Source organism: Mesitornis unicolor, unplaced genomic scaffold (genome assembly GCF_000695765.1).
Source record: "Mesitornis unicolor isolate BGI_N332 unplaced genomic scaffold, ASM69576v1 scaffold11150, whole genome shotgun sequence".
NCBI classification, from domain to species: Eukaryota; Metazoa; Chordata; class Aves; order Mesitornithiformes; family Mesitornithidae; genus Mesitornis; species Mesitornis unicolor.
The window spans coordinates 639-14,807 of NW_010160302.1; the positions used below are offsets into that span (position 1 = coordinate 639).

General features: G+C 46.0%; 1 protein-coding gene across 1 annotated transcript in view; it reads right to left on the reverse strand.

Annotated features, from left to right (window-relative positions):
• Positions 1 to 8: 8 nt before the first annotated feature.
• Positions 9 to 14,169, reverse strand: part of TCERG1L (transcription elongation regulator 1-like) — a gene marked incomplete at its 3' end in the record, with an annotated part of 47,964 nt that continues 33,803 nt past the window's right edge. The window contains exons 5-7 of the mRNA XM_010189644.1: positions 7,577 to 7,702; positions 1,243 to 1,337; positions 9 to 71 (exon numbers count right to left, since the gene is read on the reverse strand). Of these exons, the coding sequence (XP_010187946.1) occupies positions 9 to 71; positions 1,243 to 1,337; positions 7,577 to 7,702 (284 nt within the window). The remainder of the gene's footprint in view (positions 72 to 1,242; positions 1,338 to 7,576; positions 7,703 to 14,169) is intronic.

Here is a 14,169-nt window from a genome sequence, read left to right on the forward strand (position 1 = left end):
GGTGTGGATGCCACAGGCTTGTTGCCGTTGGATGTGCTGCCATCCTCATTCATAAGTTTGAAAGGATGATCCTTGAGAGACAAATAGAGATGAGTCAGCAAATGAAGCCACTGGAGGAGGTTGTTCTGGTTACACAAATCACTCCCCTCAATGCCAAGTGGATTACTCTTATTGCCATTATCCGAGTGGCTTTATGAACAACCACCTACCTCAAAAACAGCCTAGATAAATGAGAAATAATACAAAATGTCATCCCACTTATGGCAAAGCAAATGAAAACCCAGCAGAGGGGCTGCTGCCCATGCCCACAGCTCACTTGGGGCAGTGGAGGAGAAGGAATGGAGATGGTCCCCAAGGTGGAAGGGACCTCGCTGCACCCCTGTCCCCATCAAGCCCCCTGTGATGGGGCTGGGTGTGTGGCTGGCCATGGGGCCGGAGCAACAGGCACCGCGTTGGGGTTGTACTACACGGTTGACAAGTACAGGCGGTGTTTCACCGGCTGAAGGACAGCTTTTATTGCAGCGGCTCACAGAAACCACCTGCAAGGGGGAGGTGTGGGAGGGAGGCAGTGATCCAGCTCCGTGCGGTACCGAAACACGAGAAGCACGTACTTAATTAAAAAATAATAAGGCAGATGGCCAGAGGTCTTCATTCGGAAAGCATTTTACAACTTAAAGCCCTGAGGAACGTACCCAAGCACCGACAGAGCTGCAAACATGAGGAAAGCCAGCAGTGCATGTTGCACGTACCGTTTGCTACCTGTGGACATTCCCCTGTCATTTTGATGGATGGACCTGTAAAGGGGGGCTACAGAAGTGCCCAGCACTGTTAAATTGGTAACACCAAAAAGGGAAGGGCCATGAAAACATTCCTCCTCGCCCCAGGGCCTGACGTTGCGATGAGCAGCACCAGATCCAGTGAGCAAAAGCAGCTCTGCACATCCCTGCCATTGCAGTGAGATGAGGAAACCCCAGATGCTGCTTCTGCACTTGAACTCCTCAGTACATGGATTTTACCCTGGGCTGTGTCACCTCCCCGTTTCCACACACATCCCATAGACTCACTTCTCCTCCAGCATAAGGAAGATCGCAGCGTGAGCATCCCTCCCCTGATACCCTGACACCGCAGTGACTGAGCTCCTACAAAGCACCTCGATAAATTCAATAGGCAGCTCTTTAAAATCGACTGCAGGAAACAACCCTGAGTAAAGAGGTTTTTAACAGCAGGAACTCCATCGCAGACCTTTTCGCCGTCGCTCTCCGCGGGGCTGCTCTTCCTCTCCGTATGTAGGATCAAGGTGGGCGGGCAGGAGGGTCTGCTTGATTCCTTGCTGCTGTCTGTGAGGGGAAAGGATTCATTTTTAATGTGAAATAAACCCATTCCCAACAAGCCAAAATGGGTGAAGAAAACCCAAACCACTCCACGTGGCTCCGAGTCTCTTCTCCCTCTCCTCGTCCTCCCTCAATCCTTCTTTTATACACACACCAGTGTGCTGAGAACCACATCACCTTCCTCAATAGCACACTGTATTTTAATGGGATCTATTTTCATATTCATACATTTTAGAGTGAGGCTTTTAACACCCCAAGCTTTTATCCTCCTTTCCCTGAACCCAAAACTTCATCTTCCGATGGGACACGGACATCTCCTCCCAGTCAGGAGATACTGGTGGGCACTGGGGTCACCTCTGAGGAGCCACCGATGGGCGTTTAACTGCATTTCCACTGGCAGCAGCTGGAAGAACACGGTCCTCTGCTTTACAAACTGCTGTCTCCATCCTGAAATGCCGAACACAGAAGCTGGCTACAAAATGCTCAAGTCTTGGTAACAGAGAGGCCACAAGGGACGGTAAGGAAAGGCAGAAAGGCAGCAGGTATGAGGTGCAGACTCAGCCATCAGAAAAAAAGCAGTTTTGACAGTAAGAAATATGAAAAGAGAGATTATTTATTTTGTCTTCTTGTCCTTCCACTTCTCTTTAAACACAGAACGTGAATGGTGGCGCAGAGCGGTGACAGCAGGACCGGACGGTGACACAGAGCCACCCTGGCGATGGGACCTGGGGTGTCCCTCCTAGGATGGGAGTCTACAAACCTCATGCCTTAGGGCTTGGATTTCTACCTTAAAGGCTGCAAAATTTTAGGCAAAGTTAAGCAGCATGAGTTATGGAGCACTGTATCTGCTAAACAGACTAAAACTTTGGCATAGGAGCTTCAAGAGACTACTTGCAAGCAGTGCTTTGTCTAGGACCACATATTATATGCAGATTCACACATCAAAACACTACTAAATTAATGTTAAAATCATTCAGACTACAGAACAGGCACACATGTAACAGGAACTACACCCAGGAAAAGCCTGGAGTCTCTGCCATTTGGCTCTGCTTTGCCGCGGAATATATTACAATAATAAAAATTAAAATAGATGTCATTTTTCTCAGAAGATGACTTACTCAACTTTTATGGGTAGCGCAAAAGAAGAATTACAAACCACAGCAATTAATTTGCACATTAAAGGAGCCAGGAGTAGGGAGCAGCCAATACATATCAAAAGGGCCTCTAAATTTGTCTTTCTTGATGAAACATCTGATAACAGGGAATCAAAGTGTCCCCGGCCACGGTGGCCTTTGAAGGCAGTGAAGTCCCATCCGGCTCCAGCCTCCCTGGGAGCGCCCACCGCTGCCTTCTCTGCTTCCATGGTGTGACACAGGGGTCCTGCATGGCTCCCTCCTTCTGATAGGGCTTTAAACCGAAATATCAGTGTGGCTTCTGGAAATGTGCTTTTAGAGGACAAAAGGATGCTTGAGACATCCCCCTTTGCACAACGGTGCTGGGCAAGGCACAGGTTTGGCAGCAATGGAAAGGAGCTGGAAAGGCCAGGTTTGGAATGGATTCTGCAGAAGCACAGCTGGTTCTGGCCCTGTTCTGCAGGAGCAGAGCTGGATCTGGCCCTGTTCTGCAGGAGCAGAGCTGGATCTGGCTGTGTCCTGCAGGAGCACAGCTGGCTCTGGCCCTGTTCTGCAGAAGCACAGCTGGCTCTGGCCGTGTTCTGCAGGAGAAAGCATGAAAAATGATGTTTAACGGACCTAGGATTTAGTTTTTCTTTTGATAGTGAAATCACAGGACAACCAGGAAACAAATCAACCTCTCTTCCAGCTCTGTTCTCTTTTAAACTATTTCTGTAATCCTAGGAAAAAAGCTGCTGCTGCTTCTTCTTCTTACTATTATTATTACTACTATTATTATTACTACTATTATTATTACTACTACTACTATTACTACTACTACTACTGCTATTACTGTTATTCCGTTATAGTCTTCATTACCACGTTGGTTTAAGCAGCCAAGATCGTTCATTCACGTCCCTGCATACACACCCATGTAAGATGAACGAGCACTCGCTCCTCTCTGACCTTACACACATCCACACAAATACATAAATGTCAATTGGCAGATTTAAACCGACTTGCACATGCGTAGGTGAACTTCTGCAGCACGCGCTTCATCAGGCCTTTACACGGGAAATACACTTCCACAAAACCTTGGACAGCCAGCACATATAAAATAAAGGTGGAAATAAAATATTAAAAAAATGAAATAACACAAGAAAGTCCTGAAAGTCACTGTGCACGCCGGGAGTCATTTATTTTTACATCTCGAGGTGAACACCATGACCGATTTCCCTAAACATAACACCAAGAGAAAAATAATTCAAGCTTGTGCTGCCAACCCCAAGCTCCAGAGCCCCCCATGCTCGGTGTGCTATGGGGGATGCCCAGCTCCCTGAAAGCAGAAAAAACCTGTTTTTTTATCCCCGTCTTTAATTGAATTGCATAAAATAAACTGCAACCTGACAATTCAAACACTGTGATGTATTTCCAACATAACCACGCAGCTTTTTTGGCCGCTGAACTTAGCGGTGCAATTACCGACGCTGTGTTCCCACACCGGCTGTAAGGCGCCGAAGGATGCGCGGGAGGATAAGGGTTTCTGATGAAAGAGCCCTCTCCAAGGCTCCCCAGCAGGCAGACATGAATAATTCACAGTGAGAAAAGCAGAGGTGAAGCAGGAAAACCACCCTGGGTAAATCATGGAGGATGGAGGTGTATGATCATAAACATCTTATTAAAAGCAGAATTAAGAGAGGGAGGGGAAGAGGGAAGATTGATCCATGACACGAGAAGCTACGGACAAAATATAGCAAAAAAATTGCTTTGCAAGTGTATTTAGAGGTCAAATGTTTTCTGCTTTGGCCAAACGCTGCCTCCCCTCTTGGAACAGCCTCCTTCAGTTCAGGTTTCTTTCCCTCTGCAGCCATCGCTTCCCACCTTATTTTCCTGGAGATTTGCAATGAGAACAGTCGGATAACAAGGACAAACCTGCACCACACTGTGGGCTGGACGCCTGGTGCAGAGCTCAAGGACAAACTCATTTCATTGCTGGACTTTTCAGGCAACACGGCCAACAGTACCCAAAAGATTTGGTTTGCCACTACCCTGAAAAGAGGGTTTTTTGTTAAGGAAAAGGTGAAAACCCCTGCTGGCACATTCCCTCGGACACGGCAGCATCCCCAGCTCCCTGCCTGGCTCCGTGCATCCATTTCCCATGGAGCTGCAAGCATCTCCGAGCCAAAGACCTTCACCGATTCTTGCCGACCTTCCTTCCTCTGCTCTTTATGTGCAATTCCTCTTAAATACCAGGTTCCAGACATTGGCCCTGATCTTCAAAGCACTTAATGGTCTGAGAGTGGTGTGTCTATGAAAGGACGCAGAGCTCTGCGGGGGTGGCAGATACAGCTCTTGTCTCGCTAAAAAGGCAGATTTGTAGTCGAGACTGGACTTTTCCAGCTTCCAGTACAAAAATAGATGCTTAGCAGAAGTCAGGACCATTGCAAAATTTACTCCTTCTGAAATACATAAAATTTCATTAATTTTGCCTTCAGAGAAAGACAGATTTTGTGTTGTCATAAGCAAAATCCAACCATGCAAAGTCTTGCTGAACACCCCATTTTTTCTTTAGAAACTCAGTCAAAGAAAGGGTTATCCATAATGCAAGGTGCCTGCGATGCCAAAGGCTGGACATTGGCTTAATGCTGCCCGTGTATGGGCTGGCAGCAAACCACGGTGGCACAGGCCTGGATACGGATGCTCAAGTGCTCTGTGTGCTGGATACGAGAGTCACGGCTCAACGTGTTGGTGTTCCCATTGCCCTCCACTAAAAACAACGTCCGTGTTTCAGTGCTCCTGGGCTGCAGACACTCAACAAATGCATTTTTCAGAGTCCAGAGCTTTTAAATAATAAAAAACCCCAATCAACGCAACAAAACCCAACAAACCTTGGAGGACGGCGTCTTCCCAACCTCTCCACCCTGACTGCCCCGGCCAAGTGCACATTCGCTGTTCTGCAGCGTTTTGAGGCATGAAAGAACTTTTATTACTGTCATTTAAATTATGAGTCCTGCTTTGATTGTTTTTCCAAACGGCCGTTTGTAGCAACCCATAGAAAAGAGGGTGATCTCCTCAAAAGCATTAAAGACAAATCCATATTATACTTGAGTGAAATTACCATTTTCTTCCTCTTCTGTGCAGTTGGCAGCAAATTAAAGATGACAAAAGGAGGAAGAAAGTGGTGGTGTGTACTTGCAAGAGAAAGTTAAACATGTAATGTGTGTATATATATATAATACATAATACATATCTAATATATAATACATAATACATATCTAATATGTAATACAAATACATAATGTTCACCTTATTCACACTACTTGTATGCATATAAAATCTGAACAGCATAACCACTTGATTTAGGCAACCTATTGACCAAATGTCACGCTGGCCACACCACCAGAAGCCATCCAGTCATCAAAAGGCTTTACACAGTTAAATCCTTATTCAGATGAGGGATAAAATCAGGAGTGTTTGTGTTCTCAAGCCTACCAAGAGGATCATTATGAATATATTTGATATGAAATACATTAGAAACCACAATTTCAGTGTTTAACCAGCTGCAGATCAGCACGACCCCTACACAAATCTGCATTTTTTCATCCTGGCATTCTATGAACAGAGTTAATATTTCCTCCATCACCTGCTTGTGACAAGCAAGCAAGTCAGTGCAAGCCATGAGACTTCGAGGAGTCTGCAGGGCTTCAAGCACAGTAGGTGATAAAAGAAGGTGTTTACCAAAAGCAAACCAAGCCAGACAAGAAACTTTAAACTGAAGGATGTCAGGAGAGAGGTGCATGAACTTTCCTGCCCTTTTAAGGTGCCTGTGTCATAAATTTTTCAGCGATTTCCAGACGGAGCCTGAATACTCAGCAACACAAATTCACTGCAGACGAGTGCAGCAGCCAGTCCTGCTCCAGAGGGAGCCTCCTGCTCCACCCGTGGTTATGCCCAACGCAGGGACCACAAAGGGTTTTCAAAGGTTTTATTTTGGCACATGGGTACCACGAAGGTCACGGCTCAGCTGGCCACACAAGAGCTTTTACACCAAAAATCCATGCATGAACAAATGCAGGACAAGTGCACCCATCTCCAGCTCTCCAACACCTCCCCAGCCCTGCTAGTCCCTAGGTGGGAAGGATCAGGTAAATCATGTCTGAACTGGTACCTCATAACTCCTGATAAATGCCAGTTTTTCCATAAAACACGGCTGGGAAGGTGTGTTCAGGACCTTGAGGTGCCACAGAGCTGGTGAGGAACCCCCAGTCTCCATGGCTGGACCCCCCTCCAGACTGAAACCCCCAATCTCCATGGCCGGACCCTCCTCCAGACTGAAACCCCCAATCTCCATGGCTGGACCCCCCTCCAGACTGAAACCCCCAATCTCCATGGCCGGACCCTCCTCCAGACTGAAACCCACAGTCTCCATGGCTGGACCCCCCTCCAGACTGAAACCCCCAATCTCCATGGCTGGAACCCTCCCTCTTCAAGTTATCCCAGGGGAGGTTTACGTTAGAAATCAAGGAAAACTTACACAGAAAGGGTTCTCAGGGACTGGAAGGGGCTCCCCAGGGAAGTGGTAGAGTCACCATCCCTGGATGTATTTAAAAACCATCTAGATATGGTGCTCAGGGACATGGTTTGGAAGTGGGCATGGGAGAGTTAGATACTGGTTGGACTTGATGATTGTAAGGGTCTTTTCCAACCATAACAATTCCATGATTTACACAGCAGTGGATAAACCAGTTTTACCATAGAGTAGAGCACAAGGTATCCTTGAAGGCTTCAACCAAGGATGTTTCATGGAGCAACCCCCCAGCAGATGACCACATTACAGTTCCCACGCATACGCACACCGCTGGCATGGGACTTGGAGAGCCCAGAAACATTGCAGAAATTTGCCTTTGGTATCATCCAACACAAAGCAGCTGCTGACCACTGGCCTGGTCAGGATCCAAAACACTCTACCTATGTGCAGTGCAATTGGCTAAAACAAACGGCATCAAGTTTGAGCCCCGTTTTTCAAGCGTTCCCCCATTTCTACGCAGTATGGAAAGCACGGTTTGGTCGGCAGCACACAAATACACGACATGTGCTACAGTAACACCATCAGCACGTAGGGATGTAACTCACCTGGTAGTGCCTGCTCCATCAGGTTGGTGGCCATGAACGTCACCGCGGGGGCAGACACGGCCGTGACCCGGGTGAGTTGTGTTGGCAGCAACGGGCCCACGTGTGCCTCCATCCTGGGGGCAGAACCTGCATCCAAACCAGAAGGAAAAAAATAAGCTATTTTTTCCCCATTAAACAAAACCACCTTTTAAAAAACTCACTTTTTTCATCTATATATCACAGAACTCTCTTTTAACCTCCCCTTAAGTATTTCCCTCTATACCCGGCCGCGTGGTTAAAACCATAGGGTCTGTGTTCAGTTGAATTACTGCTCTGGCCACGATGCCCATTGATTCTCAGCCAAGAAGCATCCGTGGAGGTTTTAAATTACTAAAAATGTGTCCCTCAAAACAAGAATTTGCAAGGATATATTAATGCTTTCGGAACAGATCACAGCAAGATCAGTTTTCTTATTTAAGACTAAAAACCACACCTCCAGTTTCTACCGTTACTCATCACAAACTGTGTCCCAATCCATCCATGGGAAATGATTTTTTGGGTAATTTAAATCAGCAGCTTTAGCCCAGGGACTCAGGGACGAGTCGCAGAATGGAAAATCACAGAGTTGCTCATATACGTTACTTGGGATAACCCAGATCTGCTGCTAGAACCATGCAAATAATGTTTTAACATTGAAAATGTCGCCTTTTCTTCCTCAAAACCAGTGCCTCGGGTATCGTCTGGGCCAGCGATAACACGAGAGGGTATTTTGCTGTAAGGCAGACATCTATTCTATTGAATGTAATCCGAATTGTATGAGTAAAATAAAATACACATCATGAAACATATGTTTCACATCCTCATATCCCGAAGCAGACTGGAATTCAGGTGAGCACCACACTCACCCTCAGCACAGCTGAAGGAAAATTGAAACATGGTACAGAAAAACACAAAATTAAAACCATAGAATTAAAACCATAGATTTAAACCAACAGAATTAATTGAACCCATAGTACATAATTTTAATCTAATTCCATTTTTAAAACAATCTTTTATAACAACACAAATGGATATAAACCAGTAAACTTTATAAAAGAAATAACGTCTTATAAAATTAGACAGTCATACTCCTATAAGGGGTTAACACTGCTAAAGCACCGCTCAGGGTAAGGTAAAGCTTTGCCAATAAATAATCTTAGGAAAAAACCAGGAGATTCACAAAGCTTTAGGAGTCGAGACCAGGACGCCAAGTTGCTGAATGTTCAATAACGCATTTGCATGATACCAATGTGCTATGAGCCAGGGTATCTCACAGATCTGACCTGGTAAAGGATGATTTATTCATTTTAAAAGCAAATTAAACACCTCAGACAACCACGAGGCTTTTCCAACATTAGCAATCCTATAATTTTCATGCACGCATACATCCGCACGCACAGCACGGACCAACGGCCCCGCGGCTGTTGTACAACACATCATCACAGCCCTAAGTAAGCAGTACATTTCATATTTTTACAGGTTTCCTCCCAGCCCTCAGCCGTCTCCTTTCCCCCATGTACATCGCTCCTAGGCCATTAATTAGCAGCCACATCAACGTCAATGGAGACAGCAACACAACCTCTGGGATCAGCCCCATGATGTTCTCCTGTGGTCTCCTCCCCAGGACACCAGCATGGGAAGATAAATTGCAAGGAAGAACACCAGAAAATGAACCATTATTTGTTATTTCTCTTTTTTATTATTTTTCTGTTAAGTCAGGACAAGAGAAATTCCTGCAAGACACGATCAGAAGCGCGATAAAGAAATAACGCTGCAAGGTGCTATGATAAATTTAATCTACACCTGCTTTGAAGAAAGAATGATAAATAAAGCATTTATGGAGAGGAACGGGTCAGCACAATGTGTGCTGTGCCACCTACAGCACAGTAATGTGACTGGGGGCACTCGTAACTTGGCCATCCCTAACAAGACAGTGAACCATTTCCCAGCTCCAGACGCGGTTCAGACCCCAGGCAGCAATAATTTCTATTTCTCCTTCTGCCCAGGTCCCCGGCAGCACTATTAACTTGGATGAGCTCTCTGGATATAAAGAGACGCCAAGGAACCATCAATCCCAGCACTGAAGTCTAAGGGGCCTCCAGTTACACAGAGCAACCCATGTGACAGCGGACTCAACAGCCCCCCTGGTTTTATGGAGATGCCCAACAGGACACACACTTGAATGGACTGAAAAATCTGTTTTCAATATCCTCAGAGACCATTTCTTAAGTGAGGATTTCCATTCCTAACTTAGATCACAGAATCACAGAGTGTTAGGAGTTGGAAGGGACCTGGAAAGCTCCCCCAGTGCAACCCCTGCCACAGCAGGATCACCAGAGCAGTCACACAGGAACACGGCCAGGGCTTTGGGTGTCTCCACACAAGGAGACTCCACAACCTCTCTGGGCAGCCTGGGCCATGCTCCAGAACCCTCACACTCACAAACTTTGTCCTCATCTTCAGCTTGAACCTCCTGTGCTCCAGCTTGGGACCATTGCCCCTTGTCCTGGCATTGGCCATCCCAGAGCAGAGCCTGGCTCCTTCCTCCTGACACTGCCCTTTCCCAATGGATCCCCAGGAATGAGGGCACCCCTCAGTCTCCTCTGCTCCAAGCTCAAGAGCCCCAGCTCCCTCAGCCGCTCCTCAGCAGGAGATGCTCCACTCCCTCCAGCATCTCTGTGGCCCTGCTGGACTCTTTCAAGCAGTTCCTGTCCTTCTGGAGCTGAGGGCCCAGCACTGGACCCAAGATTGCAGCTGTGGTGTGAGCAGGGCAGAGCAGAGGGGCAGGAGAACCTCTCTGCCCTCCAACCACCCCTTCTCATCCACCCCAGGATGGCGTTGGCCTTCTTGGCTCAAGGGCACATTGCTGGCTCATGGGCATTGCTGCCACCAACACCCCAGGTCCTTTCCAGCCACTCGTCCCCAAGCCTGTGATGGCTAGATGTACATTACAACACAATTAATTCCATGGATAATATTTTATAGACCAAGAGTTGTTTGGTTTTCTTTGGCTCTTGATGCTTTCATCCTACCACTTCCAGAGTCACCAGGGACAGTTTAAAATGGTGTTTCATGACCTGGTCTCCTCCGATTCTGGTGAGGTATGTGCTCATGGCTGCCTTGCTGTCTACAGCAATCAACTTAGAAAAGCCTATGCAGCTATTTCGAATTTATCCATGTCCTAGTTTTGCTGGGACAGAATCACAGAATCAGTTTTCTATTCAGGAAAGCCACATCTCTGCAAAGGCTACAATACTCAATTTCAAGGAAGAAAGCTGCTAAGATACTTTGGTTTAGTTTTCAACCAACACTGGTAAGCAGACTAGATGCAGTGACCAAGGTCTGTAGCAGTTTTGAGTTACCCAGGTGCAGAAGCTGGAGGAAGCAAAAACCAGGGGCTTTCAGGACAGCTGACCAAGCTGCCAACAGGATTGTCCGTACCGTAAATGCCACATACACTGTAACTTGGGGAGTCTACTGAGGTTACCCTCTTTTCTCGATGGTTGTCACCCCTGTAGTGTCTCACCCATCATTTCACTCCTGCAGCCTATTCCCTTGCTCGTTGTAACCACTACATCAGCCGATTATAACTTTGTGTACTTTATATACAGACAACCATCTAAAGCATGACAATCCAAAATGTTCATCTTTAAAGCTAACAGCAAATAAAAAAATACCAGAGATGAGCACGGCCTGGAATCTGGCTTGTCCTTGTCCAACTTTAAATTCGCAATGGAAGGGGGAAAGGTTCAGGCCCGCAGATGTGAGTCTGTGCCACCAAACACTGAGCTGATCCAAAACCAGCCCTCAAGCATGGCCAGGCATCATGGCTCAAACCACCCCCGTTTAGTACCAGGTCGGGGATAAAAATCACCAAAAACGTCCCAGAAGTGCCCCAAGTCCCATCCACCGCTGCCAGGACCACCACGTACCAACCACGCATGGGTACCCCCATGGACACCTGATGGTTCACCCCCAGTTCTGAGGTTTATAGGGACACCAGGTAGATGTAAGCTCACAGGTGAATTCCAGCACACCACAACTCTCCACACCCGAAACTGGAATAATTTTCATCATCTGCTTAATTATTTCCCATAGCCAGGCACACACCACTCGAGATGAGCTCTGCGCATTGCCACCACAGCATACCCTGAAACACGATTTGCCACTGTGTCGCTTCAACTGCTTCTTTATAGAGATTTATCATCACATCCAACAAAATTATCAGTGCATATTTTGATGTGATGGAAGCAATTAGCTCACAGCTTCCAACCATACCAGAGTCAAGCATATACATGTATATACACACATACATATAGATATATATTATTTCATACATGCAGATAGAGTTCAACTGCGTGGTTTAATTACATCTGATGCTCGCCAAATAGGCTTGAAGGATTTAAGGCAATCATAACCTTTAAGGAATAAATATTTATGCTTTCTAGTTCTCCATGCTCATAAGAAGCAGGCTTTGTGATAGATGGATCTGGAATACAAATCAACTCCGCGGATGGAGTTTAATTCCACAATGCAGTATAAGATTTCACTATGAGCTGAGCATAACCTGGGTGAGAATAAGACCTAAACATGAACTGTAAAGAATCCAATGCCCGCCCTCACACACAATGGGCATTTAATGGTTAAGTTTAGGTAAATTTTACTATAAAACACCACCGAGGAGGATAAAAATTATCATTTCTGTGAAGTTTCTGATTCTTGGCAGAGCCAAGGGGCTGCTCCTAGTGAAGTGGTGCGTTCTGAGAACATCTGTCCGTTTTTAAGATTATTTTAATGCATTTCACCATCACTCACAAACAGGAGCCACCTCCCTCTCCAGTCAACAGCAACAAGGACATTGCAAGGACACAGGAGGACGACAGCGGATGGGGTTTTCTCACAGGAAAACCAACATTTTCTCTCTCCTCTGCTCCTGGGCAGGGCAGCTCAGGGAGACCAAGTCCCACAGCTGCCCGGTTAAACTGGGAATGGTTTCATTTTTACAAATTCCAATTAAACCACAGCGCTTCCAACATTATCTTAAAGCTATCCTTTTTCAGGTGAGCAGATCAGCGAGAGTTTAAGCCTGATTTTCCTCACTGTGAGTCAAGGAGGCTTTAACAGCACTGCACCCAAAACCACAAGGACTATATAGTTTATTTTAACACATTCATATTGAAAATATCCATAGCATGGGCCTTATCTTACCCCCGGTGAAGTCAGCATGAATCTCTCTGTTGAACTCCTGAAACCAAAGCTTTTCTTCCTGCAACGCATTTGCCTCTTGCAAAGCTGTCGTGGGACAAATCTCTTCATGCATTATTGAACAGCACGGTTCACCATTCATACTTATTTTCACTAAATATACCCCAGACCTCATTTTTATTAATGGTGCATGGAAACAACCACCTTGTTCACCTGCTGGTTGTCCCCAGATAGTTCAACCACAGCCACGGCCATCGCAATCCCATGGTCACTGGACCAGAGGATGCTCCAGTGCACAGCATCCATCGCGTTCAACAGGGAAAAACACAAGGTTCTCATCTCAAAAACCTCCAAACATCCCTGTTGCATTCACCTTTTTCATCTTTCCTCACCTTTTATGACGTGCTCCGTATTTGCCTGTAGTTATGTATTTGTTTCGAAAGCATGAAAAACCACATTTAACTGGAGCTCTCTTTCTGCACCACTGGGATGAGACGGTTAAAAAGGAACAGAAACCAGAGGCATTTTTGAGAATATTAATCCTGTTTCGCCTGAAATAAGCCACACAGGAATGGTTTTTTTAAAAAAACCTCACAAACTCAAACTTTGCCTACTAAATACCATAAATTCGATGAATATTTTGATCTATTCTAGCACCTCGCTTTGTCCCTAGGACACCGATGTTTCAATTCCCCTGCTTTGTCCGAAGTTATCCTTGTGTGTTTGTACATATATTCATTAAACTCTGCCACGTACAGGCAGGATCACCTTTAGGTTCTAAAGGCAGCGAATATTTTCAGTGCTATATAGCCCAGTAATGCAATTTTCAAAAGCGTGCCCATGACCACAGAGTAGAAAACCCATTAACAGTACCATTTTATTGACTTGCAGGTCAGTGATGCAGCGCTGAAAATCACCTCTCAATGAGAGGCCCAGCATGTACTCCAAGATGTGCTTAATTCTAAGTCAAACATGAGCCAGAATGATTCTTTTACACACCCAAATTGAAATGTAGTGAGGTTGTATTAATAACTTGCAGAGGCCTGGCCCTGTGTGGGACAGCACACAGCATTTCCAGAGGGACCCGTGGAGCGATGCTGGCTTTGGGCTCTGCCCTTGTCACACCATGGAGAGCAATCCCACGGCACAAATATCAAACAAAATCCACCTGACAAACCCCAGAAAGGCCTAAAGCAAGAGACAACCCAGAAATCTGAAATAAAAGGCTAATACTGAATTTAAACACTGGTAAGAGGTTTCCTCACAGCGCAGACACAGCTGCAGTCCCCTTTTGCAGCAAGGACCCACAGAAAGCAGCTGCTTTGGGGGCAGAGACCACCACTCCCAAACTCCCCATCAGTTCCTTATTT